Source organism: Argiope bruennichi, chromosome X2, assembly GCF_947563725.1.
Source record: "Argiope bruennichi chromosome X2, qqArgBrue1.1, whole genome shotgun sequence".
NCBI classification, from domain to species: Eukaryota; Metazoa; Arthropoda; class Arachnida; order Araneae; family Araneidae; genus Argiope; species Argiope bruennichi.
In genome coordinates, this window is record NC_079163.1 from 113,922,486 (window position 1) to 113,937,557 (window position 15,072).

At 27.7% G+C, this 15,072-nt stretch overlaps 1 protein-coding gene across 1 annotated transcript in view; it reads left to right on the forward strand.

Annotated features, from left to right (window-relative positions):
• The window catches only part of LOC129961069 (uncharacterized protein DDB_G0284459-like), a 59,280-nt gene that overhangs the window by 25,782 nt on the left and 18,426 nt on the right, over nucleotides 1-15,072 (forward strand). Inside the window, exons 7-11 of the mRNA XM_056074877.1 lie at nucleotides 6,729-7,266; nucleotides 8,318-9,124; nucleotides 11,182-11,293; nucleotides 13,106-13,146; nucleotides 14,851-14,955. Of these exons, the coding sequence (XP_055930852.1) occupies nucleotides 6,729-7,266; nucleotides 8,318-9,124; nucleotides 11,182-11,293; nucleotides 13,106-13,146; nucleotides 14,851-14,955 (1,603 nt within the window). The remainder of the gene's footprint in view (nucleotides 1-6,728; nucleotides 7,267-8,317; nucleotides 9,125-11,181; nucleotides 11,294-13,105; nucleotides 13,147-14,850; nucleotides 14,956-15,072) is intronic.

Below are 15,072 nucleotides of genomic sequence, written 5' to 3' on the forward strand. Positions count from 1 at the left end.
TTCCTGTTGGCCATTTCAATGACCACAACCCTCTCTGAGGTAGAGAGCTTATTAACCCTCGTGGGAAACAAATTGAGGAGCTTACTGACTTTCATTCTCTTTGCCTTTTGAATAGTGGGGAACCTACATATTACCATCTTTAGCACCGAAATTTAATTTTAGAATGGGAAGTGTTTTTTTGGAAAGTGACCACTTTCCTATTGTCTTAAGAGACCATTTATTTCAAATAGCTCTCTAATGCAACACTCATCTCGTTATTTATTCTCGAAAGCTGAGTGGGACTGTGCGTCTTTTTCTGGGATAGCAAATGTTACAAAAAACAATGATAGCGGCTGAGAATATAAATTATGTAGTTCACTGATACATTGATAGGAGTAGCTGACTCAGCTATTCCAAAATCTGAGAATTGTTTTCCGAAATACTGGGAACCATGGTGGAATAAAAGATTATACTAAAGCTTGGCAAAGAGAAAAAAGAGTATGGAATAAATTCAGAAGGCAACAAGAAACCACATTGTTTATAATGAAGCAAAAAGTAAGGCGCGACTAGTTAGAAGACGAAGTCAGAAAGGTTGTTGGGTGAATTTCGTATCTAGTATTAAGTTCTCTGTCTCGGCAAAAGAAATGTGGATCAAAATAAAGAAAGCTTGTTGGATATATCCTGAAGTCTCTTTTCCCTGTTTAAAGGTAAACAACAAAGGAATTGCCAACTTGCAAGAAATTTCGGATGCACTTGTTGTAGTGTTTGTAGTCACAAGGTATGTGCTGCCATGAAAGATGGCACTGCTCATAAGAACAGTCTACAGCTGATATTAAGGGTAAATGGGATGATACTGAAATTATCCCAACAATTTACTATATTGTACCTGACATGAATGTTGCATCATTTTCAACTTCATCCTTTGAAATTGAGGAGGTTAGCCATTTAATATACTGTGCATGAAACTGGGATTTAATGGTTTGTAACCAGTTTCAATATTTTCTATTAAACCAAGAACATATGTAACACAGGAAAAAATCGTTAAAATTTCCATATCGCCAGGCTGCAGCCAGAACGTTTTTCCTTGTTCAGGCATAACATTTATCACTTTTTAAAACTTATCACCCTTGGTGCATAGGCAACTGGACATTTGGAGTTGTTATATTGTGTTTGATATAGCAAAGCTTCTCTGTTATAAGATGGTGTGTCAGCACTCAAATAAACTGGCTTCTTGCAATCGTATAAGCTAATTTGGATGGCTTGCTTAAACTTTTTTTGATTCTATCAAATGCCCCTTTTTTTTATTTTTTATTTTTTATTTTTATCAGGAATAAAATCAGAATCTCCAAATTCTGTTTGTATTTATCTTCACATTGCATATAGGGATTCTGCCATGACATTAGACTAGGTACAAGTTTCGCAAAGAAGTTCACCATGTGCAGAAAAGACTTGAGCTTTGTAAAATTAATTCTTTGGGGCATTTTCTCTAAATAATTCTTTTTTTTTATCAGAATGTATTTCATCATCATAAATGACAGATGCTAAAAAAACTAATTTTTTTCAACTTTTAGAGTCCACCCAGAATCTTGCAGATTGTATTAAACTTGTTAGTCCCAATCTTGCAGATTGTATTAAACTTGATAGTTCCGATTTTGCTCTATCTCCTCATGCATTGTAAATTAATCCTTAAAGTCAATCTTTTAAGATTTTTCAAGCATTCTCTAATTCTTTTCTGAAATACTTCTGAGACAAGATTAATTCTCAATGAAAGTTGTTTAAATTTTAATCGACCAAATGAAGTAATGAACATTGTTAGTGCAGAATACTCAAATGCAACATTATTTACCAAAATCATGAATTGGTATCAAGGCGCTAAATATTTTAGCTTGCTGAATTTTATCAATGTATAATTTACTGATGCCTTTGAATATATATCTTGTGTGTGTTGGATGTTCTTATTCAATTCGGAAAGATAAAGAAAGATTTGTATATTCTTATATCCCCTTTTAAGAACTCGAACTATGAAAAGTTTTATCTACTGGTTAACCATTTCATCCAACTTCTTTTGGAATTGCAGCTTTCAAAGAAATTAGTAGACTTTTAGGAATCTTGATTGAATAAAGATTGGTATTTTCCATTTATCTTGTAAAGTTTCTGAGTTTTTAAATTTCCAGTTTGAGAAATTCTAATTTGGAGTCAAATTTTAATTTTAATTCATTTATTCCAGCAATTTTAACTTTTTAGAAGCTGCACTGCTCAAAAGTGATAAATGTAAATTTGAGATTATATAAATATTCTGTATAAAATTTTTATCATGTTAAAGCTTAACCTGAAATCGTACTAGAACCTTTAATTTTTTCTTGATTAATTTAATTAAATCTTGATTCAAAAGTTTGTTTATTAGATATCTGTAGTTTCTTATTTTGCCTCACTGACTTAAATGTCTTTTGAAAAATCTTTATGATAACAGTACACATAACAATTTTAAATTAAAGTGCTCTGTTATCATTCGGAACATTTACTCTCCATTCGTCTTCAGAAACGGGATTCATTAAATTTCCTAAGTTTGATTATATGTTTTCATGTGTGAGAAAATTCACTGCATTTACATTTGGTCTGTGTACACTGGAATGAGTCTTTTATTTGAATATATTGCAAGTTGCATTTTTAATTTTGCATTGTTCTTTTGAATGTATTTTACTATTTACACACCATTTGTTCAGGGTTTCTGTTTTGAGACAATTTTTTCTTGATTTATTAATTAGAGTTTTGTCTCCATTTCTATTTCCTTAAATTTCTTATTTGGAGTAGACATTTTGTTTACCTTTCTTAGTAGCAAACTTTGAAAAATGTCTGATTGTTATTTTATTTGCAGAATTCTACCTTTAATTTTCATGATTTGAGACAAATGATGGTTGTTTATTTAATTATTTCAGCCTGTCTAGTGATGTTGATTGTTCTTTCTATTATGAGATCTGCTTCAAGAGCTATTTCTCTAATACTCGTTTTTACCACACATGCCATTTTCAGTTCTATTTTAAATAGCTTTATCTTGAAAATTTTAGTGGGAATTTGTAGTTTTGGGCCAAATTTTGGGATGCAGTAATATATTCTTCTGCTGCTTCATATTCTTATATCTGCATATTGAATTTATAAAGATCATAAATTACATTTCAGTTTGGAATAAAATAACTTCAAATTCAGTTTTAATGACTTCTTAAGAATCAACATCTGTTTGCTTCAGATTGAATGTGCTGTTATTATTTTAGATAGTGATCCCATCAAATATAGAAAGAGAGTTACTATGTTCTGCACCAGGCTTGTTGCAGAACAGGTGCATCTAGGTACAGTTCTGAATCTTTCGAATCTTGATATCCATTTATTCTGTTTTTCTCTTTGGAATAAAAAGATTTCTTGCATAGAATCTGATAACTTGGCACTGCACAGTTAAATTTTGTTGTTCCAGAAATATTTTCTTCTTTCCTGTGTTTTAACATTCATTTTGATAAGAAATTGTTGTTGTGTGAAGTTTTTCATGACTGTCACCATATCATTATGGTTTTCGTGGTTCCATTGAAGCATGATACAAGATTAAACTTCAGATGAATTTGTATATTTGGTGAAAATACATGTAACATCTGCTACCATTATTCTTAATTTTGTCACAATATAGGAACAAATTTTTTGTATCATATTTACATATATTACAGCATTGATAGACACACCTGGCTTTTCCTTAGTTACATCATTAAACCTGAAACCTGTATCTTGTTAGACTAAAATCAACATCTAATTGTTGCTTTTCACTTAAATTTGTCATGTATTTTGAATACAATTCTGTCACAGATGGGTTCATCATGCATTGTTCCATATTCACAGTGTTCTCAGATATTTATAAAAATATTAACTCATACACATTGGAGTTGTATTTATTTATTAAACTATGCTCTTTCAAAACTGGTATTTATCTTACCAACAAAATTATCATTACACATTTTCATCAAAATGTTAAATTAAAAATATTCTGTATAAATAATCTTTTAAAAAATGTACCCTAAATGTACCTTTTGTTTTTCTACAATAATACCAATCCATTTCCTGTTTTGGTTGATAATCCAAATCCTATTCTATGCATTTCAAATTACATCTTCCATATAGTGTAATTAGCAGGCATTGATAAATAAAATGCTGATGAGGATTAATCTGTGAAAATCCCCCCCCCCCTTTTTTTTGTGGCCTACTATTATCGTGTTCTTCTTGTTTGTTTAAAAGATGTTATACTGCTACAGACAGCTAGAGTACATTGAAAGAAATTTATTAGTTGCAAAACAGCGTTATGCAGCATATAGGAAACCAAGAACTTCAAAAATAAATAAACCTTGTTACAGTTGCACATAATCCAAGTTTGTGATTCTTGATATAAATTCTAAAAGTTTTATTTATGCCATGCATGCCATGCATTGGATTGTTTCCCCTTTTGATTTGCTTTGCTTCATTTTCTTTTGCTTGTTCACTGGTTTTAGATGTTGATTTCACTTTTTTGATATCTTGGCAGAAATGCATCTGGTTGTTTTCTTTTGTTAGAAACTACTAATTAAAGAGCGATACATCAATAATCTTCAAAAATACTTTCAGATAATTATAAGTTTTAGACTACTTAATGTAATGTTGCCTTTTTAAACTATATTTCCTTTGGTTTATCTTGAGTATATTATTTTTTGCAGCACTGCTGACTTTAAATGAATGAGCTGTTCTGTTTAAAATAATTATTACCATATTTTATTTTTAAATAATGAATGATTTTTAATGAATAATTTAATGAAATGATTTGAAGTTAAAATGATGGAATCAAAGAAATTGTGAGGTTTGATAGATTATTTTTGTGGAAATGTGGATTTTAGCATTTAATTAATTGAATTTTATTCTTCTTGAGATTGATTAGCTTTCTTTTATGCAATAATTATACTATATTTTTAATATCTCGATCACTTAATGTATATATGTATTCACTTCATTGTTCAGCTAATCATGCTTATTTTATCTCTGAGTGTTTGTGTTTGGCACCTTTCATTATCTTATAATGTTCAGCTTTTTTTCGCGGGGCGGGGGATCTGAGCTTGTGCCATGTCTGAATATATAAAAGAAAAACAATGTTATTAATAAATCAAGTGAAATTTTTCTCAAAAAGGTGAAAATTTAAAGTATTTAAAAAAGCTTCCATTCTTTTCTAAAGATAACCACATTCAAAAAATATTGATTACATTTTCAGTTTTAGGTATATTAATCAAAATTTTAGTTTTCATCAATTTCTACCTTTAATTTTGACTGAACATTTAAATACTCAAATTGTTTGAATGCTTCATTTGAATTTTTGCTACATTTAAGAATCTATTTAAAGCAAATGTTACTTTTTAAAAATTAATATAATACATTTATAAAAGCATTAGAATTTAGGTTCTTTCCTTCCCTTCCTTCCTTATCAAAGCAATAATATGTATCTTTCTTGTCTATGTTAAAGACATAAAAAATAATCATATGTAATTTGAAAGTTTTTAAGAATTGCCGGATTTATAGAAAAAAATATGTATTTTGGATTTTCATGTCTTACTTTTCTCCAGAAACTTATTTTTAAATATTTGAGAAGCAGCGAATTCTAATGTCTGCATAATTTTAACAACAAGATAATAAATATTTCTTGAATTTATAAATTAAATGCCGATTTTTTTTTAATGTTGACCTATCTTTTGAATTGCTATGATACATCACAGTCAATAATTAGAATAATAATTAGAGAATATTTTATTTTCATTTAACTACAAAACTGTAATGAATATATTCATGCTTACCATCTTTAAGAGAACTCATAATTGACTCCAGAATAAAAGTTTTATAAAGAATTATGATTCTTGCTACCTGAAAATTGTGTTTTGCTCAACTTAAGAAAAGGGAAATATTCTGGTAGGTTTAATTCCTAATAGTAATTAAGCTTAAAATCCTACCTATTGGCATTCTACATGATTGATTATTATGTATCATAATTTGTGTCAAGTATACTTTGGTTGCCTTTTGAGATGCTCCAAGTGCACCTTGGGCCATTTCTTCAAAGTCTTATTGAATGAGAAAGTAATTGAAAATTTCATCTTTTTACACAGCTTTTGTTCAATATGTTCTGAAAGAATTATAGTGCAAGAGCAATTTTTTACAGCCTCTTAAAATGCAAATCAATTTTCCAAGGATTTTTTGGCCAGTTTGCAATATTAGAAATGTCCCAAAATTGCATATCGACCTCAAAGTATGATTAGAAACACAGGGATTTAGAAAAAGGGCCCTAGTGATATTTGGATGGCACCTCAATCTAATATTCATTTCCTGTTAACAGTACGTCTTGAAAAGTTTTTTTGAATTTTCATTTTCATTTTTATCCATGAACTTAAGCAAAATTTTGACATTACAGAATGTAATGCTCTTTTTCACAAATAACTTTCAAAATGATCACAATATAAAATATATTATTTTAATGTAATGAATCATTTCATCATAACATGTGATTTTTGTTTGAAATTTAAATTTGATTTTGTATTACATATTGAATAAGTCTTTCAGCAAAGTAGATTATATTATTAGAATTAGAACAAAGCATATATTATAACAGTTATAAGAGCATTTTTTTAAGAGTAACTGAAATTTAAAAATTAGTTTTAAAAGTGTTAGTATTCGTAATTTGACAGTTATTTTATTTTTCATTACAGGGCAATAATTCCGATATCTTATTTTGGGGATTCTTCATCTTCAGATAATTCATCTGATTCTGAGAGTGAAGCGACTAATAAGAACACAAAGTTTGAAAAATTATATGAAATAAATAAAAATAAAACTGTTGAAAAAGTAGATTCAACAAGTAAATCTAATGAAGCAGAGGTCAGTGAAGTTAAAGGTCCTTCTTTTCCTCACTGTTACCAATTTCCACACAGTGAATCTGTTAAAAAAGAAACAGATTCACAAATGACAATCTCTCAAAATCCGGTTTCTGAAGTTGTTAAAATTGACTCATCACTACCTCTCAAAACTTTGAATGACATAACAGAAACACCGTCACAATCTATCTTAGATGAGTTACCTGCGGAATCATCAACTCATGAAGCTTCATGGAAAAATTCACTAAAAGATGCAGAAAAAAAAAGTGTGCAGTTGAATGAAAAAGCTGGTGATGAAAGTCCAGATTCCTCTGTGAACAAGGAGGAAAACTCTCTTAGTCATAATGCATATCAAGTTATCAATAATACTTATGTAAGCCATTTCGTATACTTTATAAAAAAAAACGATAATTTAAATTATTTTATTGAAGTATATCATATAAATAGTTTGTATATTCATTCATTATTTCTCTTTATTTATTTATGAAATATCCTTATTGTTCCAAGATTAAATATATCACTCAAATTGGAAATAATTAAGAATGCCTGTAATTGGTTTATAATCTTTTTTCTTTTTAATTTTAATTGAAGTTCATGTAATAAAAGTAAATAGTATGATTCTTGCTATTGTGACTATTATTAGAGATTATTTTTTATGTTGTATTCAAGGTGCCATCATGCTTGAAACATTCGTTTTTGGCCTTCATATAAATTATCATAGACTTACATATTAAAAGACAATTTTGGTATTCCTTATTTTGTCTTACTATAAATATTTAAATTTTTTTTGTATTATTTTATATTTATTTAATAATTCTTGAGATTGTTTGTATCACAGTTTTAGAAAAAATTTGAGAAAACACATTCATATTGTTTAAAAAAATCTTTTTATTTATAGTTAGCTCAGATATGACACATTTCCACGGAAAGGTTGATTTCAGTATTTTTCTGAATCGAATTTTATCATTTTTTAAGATTGATTGATTTTATTTTCAATAATAGCCTTACAATATTTTTATTTTATCAAGATTTTTTATATATTTTTTTTTATTATTGTTCAGTTAATCAAACATTTTTGTGATTAAAAATTTCTCTTTGTGTGTGTAGAAGAACGATAGTTAAATTTAAATGAAATTGAATTCTAAAGAAAGGCAGAAAGATTTTTAAGACACAAAACTGAAAAAAAAAATCTTACCATCAGTTGCATGATTAAGGAATAGCTAAATTTAGTCTGAAAGTTATTAGATCAAAAATTTGTAATTTAAAATATCATAAGATGCTATCTTTCAATATTCTGTTTGTTATCTTTTCAATACTTTGTTAGTATAAAATATTTATGTTCAGTAATATTCTAACTTATTTTGTTTTGTATGGAAAATTTGAAAGATTATTTATTTGTTGATGTGCAATATTTTTTTTTTCAGGGCTTTAGGCCAGTGGTTGATTATGACAGCTTTACAGATGAGGAAGAAGAAATTTCTGTTGCTAGTATATCATCATCAAAACCAAATGAAGATAAAAAAAATTGTGAAATTAAGTCTTCAAGCCAACAAGAACAGGAGAACATAACTGAAAGTGCAACAAAGCTGTTTATTGGAGCTCAAAATAAAATAAGCAGCTTTAAGAGGAAAGCTTCTGAAGTGTTAACAGAAAGTACAAAAAATGAGGAATTAATTAAAAAACCTAAAAGGAATGATGTGAATATCGATAGCTTATTTTCATCTCATTCTTCCTATGGGAAATATGGTTTTGGATTTGGGTGGAAAAAACCTGTAGATGAACAAAATGATGAATTATTTACTACAGGTACTCAAAGTAACAGAACTCGCAAACATAAGAGTGAATTTAAAAAAGTTAATTTTATAAAATCTGAGGATATTCTTGATTTGAAAACATTAAATAATGAAACCAATCAGGCTTTAGTTGATGAGCCTGTGCTAACAAATACTGAATGTGGCCGATCCATTGTCTCAGAACAGAATGAAAAACCTCTTCGAAATAATGAGGAACTATTGGAGATTGCTCCAGCTAAAGAAAATGTAAAAATTTCTAGTGATTGTGATGTAGATTCTTCAAGTATAATTAGTATAAAAGATAAAATTGACTTTTCTATGTTAAGCAAAAAGAGGAAAAATACTAAATCCATTTTTAATGCTGGAACCACTTCACTAAAAATAGATGATGATTTAGATGAAATTGATAAGGCCTTATGTGAAGCTTTAGATGCCAAGGTAAATATGTTAAATGCCCTCCCTCGCATTTGACTATTTTACAATTCTTATGATCTTGATATGCTTCTTATTTTAAGATATATTTTTTCATTGCATTTTCTTCATCAATTTAGTAAATAAATATAATCTACTTTCATCTAGTTCAGCATTATTTTCATTAATTGATTAAATTGGTTAATGCATTAATATTTATTTTGATAATATATGATTTAGTGTAATTATTTTTTCAAAAAGTTATAAGAATAATATGAATCAAAAGGTAATATTACTTATGGTGAAGAAATATTCTCCGCAGAATTCCATCTGTTTTTCTAACATGAATTTTGTAAGTATGAATGCTTATTTCTTTTTCTCCATTTATTCCTCTATTGATAAACTTAACATGGCATTGATATTTGGTTTATATTCATAGTTGTAACTTATGATATATTATTACAGAACATTAGATTCAGATGCCTGAATTTCTTATTAATCTATGTGTTACTGTATCAAATTATTGGATTTTGTTCATTTTACAGTTTCTGTTTTGAGAAGTTTTGTTCATCTAAGTTTTCTGGGGCTTATTTCAGTAGCTAATTGAGATATTTATGAGGATTGGTTTGGTTTGGTTAGATTAACGTCCCGTTTGAAGCAACACTGGGGCTATTTTGGGACGGACCTCGTAATTTTGAACCGCGGTCAGATGACGAGGACGACACCTGAGCTGGCACCCCCCTCTCCACACCACACCACACCAGCGGGAGGACGTTTGGTCATGACGGATTTAACGTGCAACTGACCCCCTTACACGGCGGTTCTTCGGTGGAATCTGGTCACGAACCTGAAACCCTCCGGTTCCGAAGCCGAGACCTTACCACCAGGCCACCGCGGCCGATATTTATGAGGAATTTTGTTCTTTTTTATCTTTTTACTCTTTAATGAAAAAAAAAATTGTCTGGCATTTGACTGTCTTTCTTATGTCTTATTTCTACATTTAGATGTCTCCTAATATGAATCTTACCTGTTTATTCTCTATTCATCAAATAATAGATAATAAAACACACTGCTTGAAAAAATTGTTATTGAATTCCTCATTATAACTAATCAGATATCTGCCATAGAAAAACATTTTTAAATACTTAGTACAGAAATTTTGTTCTTTTGGGGCAAAGATAACTGTTGTTACTTTCATATTACAGTAATATCCAGAATGACAATTTTATTCTATTTTGTCTGCATACTATAGAAACTTTTACTTTCTTTGTCAGTAATCAGAATTTTTGTTATTTCCATAAATGTTTGGCCGCCTAGAACGCCATTGTAAGTGCAGCAATTAGTTGATTGAATTGTTGTATGAAGATTTCACCCTCCTTGCTGAAGCTAATTTCTGTGACTTATTTGTCTGAACGATTAGATCTGGGGAGTAATACATTATTTCATGTTTATATAGCTATTTTATAAATTGTTTTTCATTATCCAGGAATTTTATTTTTCTTAGTATAGATTAGTATTTTTATCACGTTTGATATGGTTGATCTTGTATACACTTTCAACTGTATTAATGATATTTTTCATAAAAATTTCATTGTCAGCCGCGTCTTACAATTTATTATTATTATTAAAAATAATGGAATATAAATAAATTGAATTTTTATTTTTTCAATGCACTTTCCTATGTGATTCTGGGCATTATCATCTGCAGAAGTTACGGAATTTGGTATTTTTAGTCAGGATGCTATGTCATGTCTGGTTATCATATACATAATTGGTATTAAGTTTCATATCTTTGCTGCTACATCTCTTTTGACTGAATTGCACTGTGCAGAAATTCTGTAGAGCTGCTTTTCAATTATTTTCCATTATTATTATTTTGCTGTTTGAAGTAAATGATATGCATGCTAAAACTCATAGAAATAGCATGAAAGTTATATACAAACTATATTTGCCTGCTGCCAATTTTATTTTAAAGGCTTCCATCAGAAGTACTTTTTTCATGCTATTCCTTTTATATCTTGTAAATGTGTATTTACACTTAAAATAAAGTGCAAATTAAAGTATCTACCTACCTATTTTTATAGAAATCCTCAAAAAAGGCTTTTGTGAAGTCTGCATCTCCAGTTTCTGATGTTCCAAATACATCCAAAAATATGGTAGAATCTACTACATCAGTTGGAATACTTCAAGAGGCAGGTACTGTAAAAATTTAAATTTGATATATGTTATCTAAAATTATACTTTAATTAAAATGAAAATTGCATTGCTTTCTTCTAATGTCCCATGGATATTTATTGTTATTCTCTATTTATAATTGGAAAAATCTGTAATTTTAGCATGCTCTGTTAATCCTTAAGTAGTGATTTAAAATTTTAATGTTTCATATAGGGCTTGAAAATACAAAAATAATTAAGTTTTTAATAAGAATTAAAATCATATGCTTTTGAAAGATATATTTTTATCCGAGTCTTTCATATTGGTATTATTTTCTCTTTTCAAGCTTGATTAAATGCTACAATGACCATCCTAAATTTCTTAAATATACAGAATCCGTGAATTTTTGTTAAATTGCGTTCCTAATTTTAGATGTTTCCCATTTTGAAGTTACAAAAGTACAGTTACTTACTTTGATTCCTCTCCATTTTGTCATTTCTTGCATTAATGCATACGCCATTTTCAAAATGGTCATCTAAATTACTGTTTAAAATATTAATAAAATCTTTCATCAAATACAAACTACAATAAAACAGTTTTTGAAATCTCAAAATGACTGCAGCATCCTTTGAAAATATTTACAGCAGCCAATTATAAATTAAATATATATAATAAATAAATTTTGTGATTAAAAATATTCACTTTTCTACAAAAAAGTGCACATTTATACGGACTAGGTGAAATTTCTAGTTGCAAATATATTTTATAAGCTTTGAATTATTATTGCATATCTTTGTGTTGCATTCTCCCAAGTAATGTGTTTCTGTCAATTTGAGAATACTGTTTAATGAAATGAAACTTTCCTTTACATATTTTATTCTTACTAAAATGTTTCTTCAATTAATGGATGAGTAGTAAATTATGCTGCAAAGTTTATTTTACTTCTACTTTTTCAAAACACCAATTTACTAATTCTTTGTTATTCTAGACGTTCTGCCTAATGAAAGTTTTGTTCAATTTTTTTTTCTCTCTCTCTATGATGCTTATCCATTTAAAACAATACTGTATTTTATTGAAAATAATATTTTATGAATTCATCAGCTTCTTTGAGATTCATCTTAACATTTAATGATAAATTATGTTATGTGTTACTGTTGAAGATGTTACTTACAGGTAATCGATGAATATGCAGAAGAAACACAAAAAATTGCTCTGTCACATACTTCTTTCCCATATCTCTACTCATGATTTATATCCTCCATTCTGATTCAAATATTTTATTAAATTATTAGTTTGAAGTTAAACTTTTGATATTCAAGCATTACAGATAGAGTGAAAAAAAAAAAAAATAAAAGGTTAAATGGTGCAATTTCATGTGCTTTAAAAGATCCCGACCTATATCTCGCATTGTGTGAAGGCTTAGTTTCCATCTATATGGGTCTTACAGTGCCAGCAATTTTTAATCATAAAGGCCTGAATCAGATCAATAATTATTTTGAAGCTGCTTAATTTAATTAAATTTATGTGAGGTAATTTTAAACTTGACTAAGAGACCCAGAATTTTACCTTTTTTTTTTTTTTTTTTTTTTTTCAAAAATTTTATCTGAAGCCCTGACTGTTTAAAAATATTTATGCACTAATCACTAAAATTCGATTGAAAAAAAAAATAGTGATCCTCAGATAAAATAAATGGTGATATTTTTTAATCTTCCCAGTATTACAGGTGGTCGTTGACTATTATAATTACTTGTGGGTTTTTAATTTTTTTAAAATGTTGTTCGAAAGCTTTTTTTAAAAAAAATTATTATTGGTTTATTTGATAGGAACCTTGAATATCTGTTAATTTTTTTTCAGAACCTGTTTGTAAAGATGCAGTTGATACAGATGCTTTAACTGTAAGTATTTGCATTGTAGCCAAATGTTTCTTCTTTTAATGATTAATGATGGAAATAAAAGATAAATCCTTTGTAAGTGCTTATGATATGATATTTGCCTTTGAATTTCATCCTACTAACAAAACATTGAATGTATATGATGTGTTGAAGCTTTTTAAAAATTTTTTGTCTAACTTATGCCAAATAATACAGTAATCAGGAAAAATTTAAAAATTAATTATTTGTTAATAATCAAAGATAGACATATGTTATATATACAGAAAGGATAAAAATCATGAAAAATTTATTTATTTATTTTTTGTATCATATTGCGTTTTATTGATAGCATAGCTTGCAGCCTATTTAAACTGTTCTGCAAATTGTTTAAAATTTAAAATTAGTGATATTGCTGTAATTTAGGAATATGGCAACATATATTTATTATTAATTTGTAAGAAATTTTTATTTTGTTACATGTGTAGCTCAATTAAAAAATTATTAATGAATGTAAAACTATGTAAAAAGAGTAGTCTGGTTCTTATTTATTGAATTTTGTTAATTTTAAAGAACTTATAAAAGTGATTAAACTAATTATATTAAAAAATGTAATTTATTTAAACTGTTGTATATTTTATGATTGCAAGTAAAATTGCACTTACTATTTATTTTCTTAAAAACCCTGCTGTCGTTAAGGAGTATTTTTTTAACTGTATTAAATTTGCAAAGTTTAATCACAATAATGATTTAATTACTTTCATGACAAACTATGAGAGAAAGGTTGTTGAATTTTATTAAATGATTTTTATTGAATATTTTTAATCTTTTCATAATGTGAGACTTAATATATTCTCAAAAGCAGAAATTTTCTGTTTATAAAAGATATTTATTCCTTTACTTAAAGTTGAAAGTAAACAGTGCACTTGTATTGTGATTTCATCTATGCATTTGATCCTGCTCCCTACTTACCTTGTGGGAAAACTATTTAATGAACTGAATGAATAAAAAAAAATTTATTCTGTGTATTTAATAAAGATTTATTCTATTTATTTAATAAAAATTTATTCTCCTTAGTAAGCTATAATGTCTATATGGTCACAATTTTATAATTTGTATCTGAATAGTAGAGTTCACTAGAATTATTTAAAAAACATTATGCTTCACTAAAAAAAATGCAGTTTGGTTAAAAATTGAAGTAGATTAGAATAAATGATGCAATATAATTCTTGAAATATTAATTGTAAATTTGTCTCATTTATGAATCGTCTTGGAGAAAAAAGATGCAGAAGAAATATAAGATAACATTTTATTTAGATTATTTGTGTTGGAAACAATTCATTTTTAGCTAAACAATGAATATTTAAAAATTATCAGAAACAATGAACTCCTATATTTAAAAGTTAACAAGTTCTAATATATATGCATTAGATTTGATGTGTTAAATCATTTAATGGGAGACTGTATTGGATGTCATTTATTTTTATAATAAGGAAAGAAATTTTATAACAATTCACCCAGTATGATGGATATATAAAATAATTTATTTATTTATTTTTTGAAATTACATATATTGTAAAAAATTCATGATTACATTCATTACTTTATTTAATGACTTATGTAATTTTTTAAATTAATAAAATAGATTTAAACTGATTTTTTTTTTGAAAAAGTTTCCATTTTTGACATTCTAATTGTGCATGTGTTATAGTATTGATCTATTTATTTCAGGATGAAATTTTAGAGATTTCTTCTGAAGTAATTGACAAGGTTACCTTTTTATTAACTGCTCCATCCACTCATGCATCTTTTAATGGGGTCTTTTTCCAACTGCAGGTAATTTGAATGCTTCCATAATTCCGATTTCTGTTTTGCATTTTCAATTAGTTTGAGTTCATCAGTTATTTTTACATAAAGTATGTATTCAATCACTTTTTTGTGTCTGTTAATAAT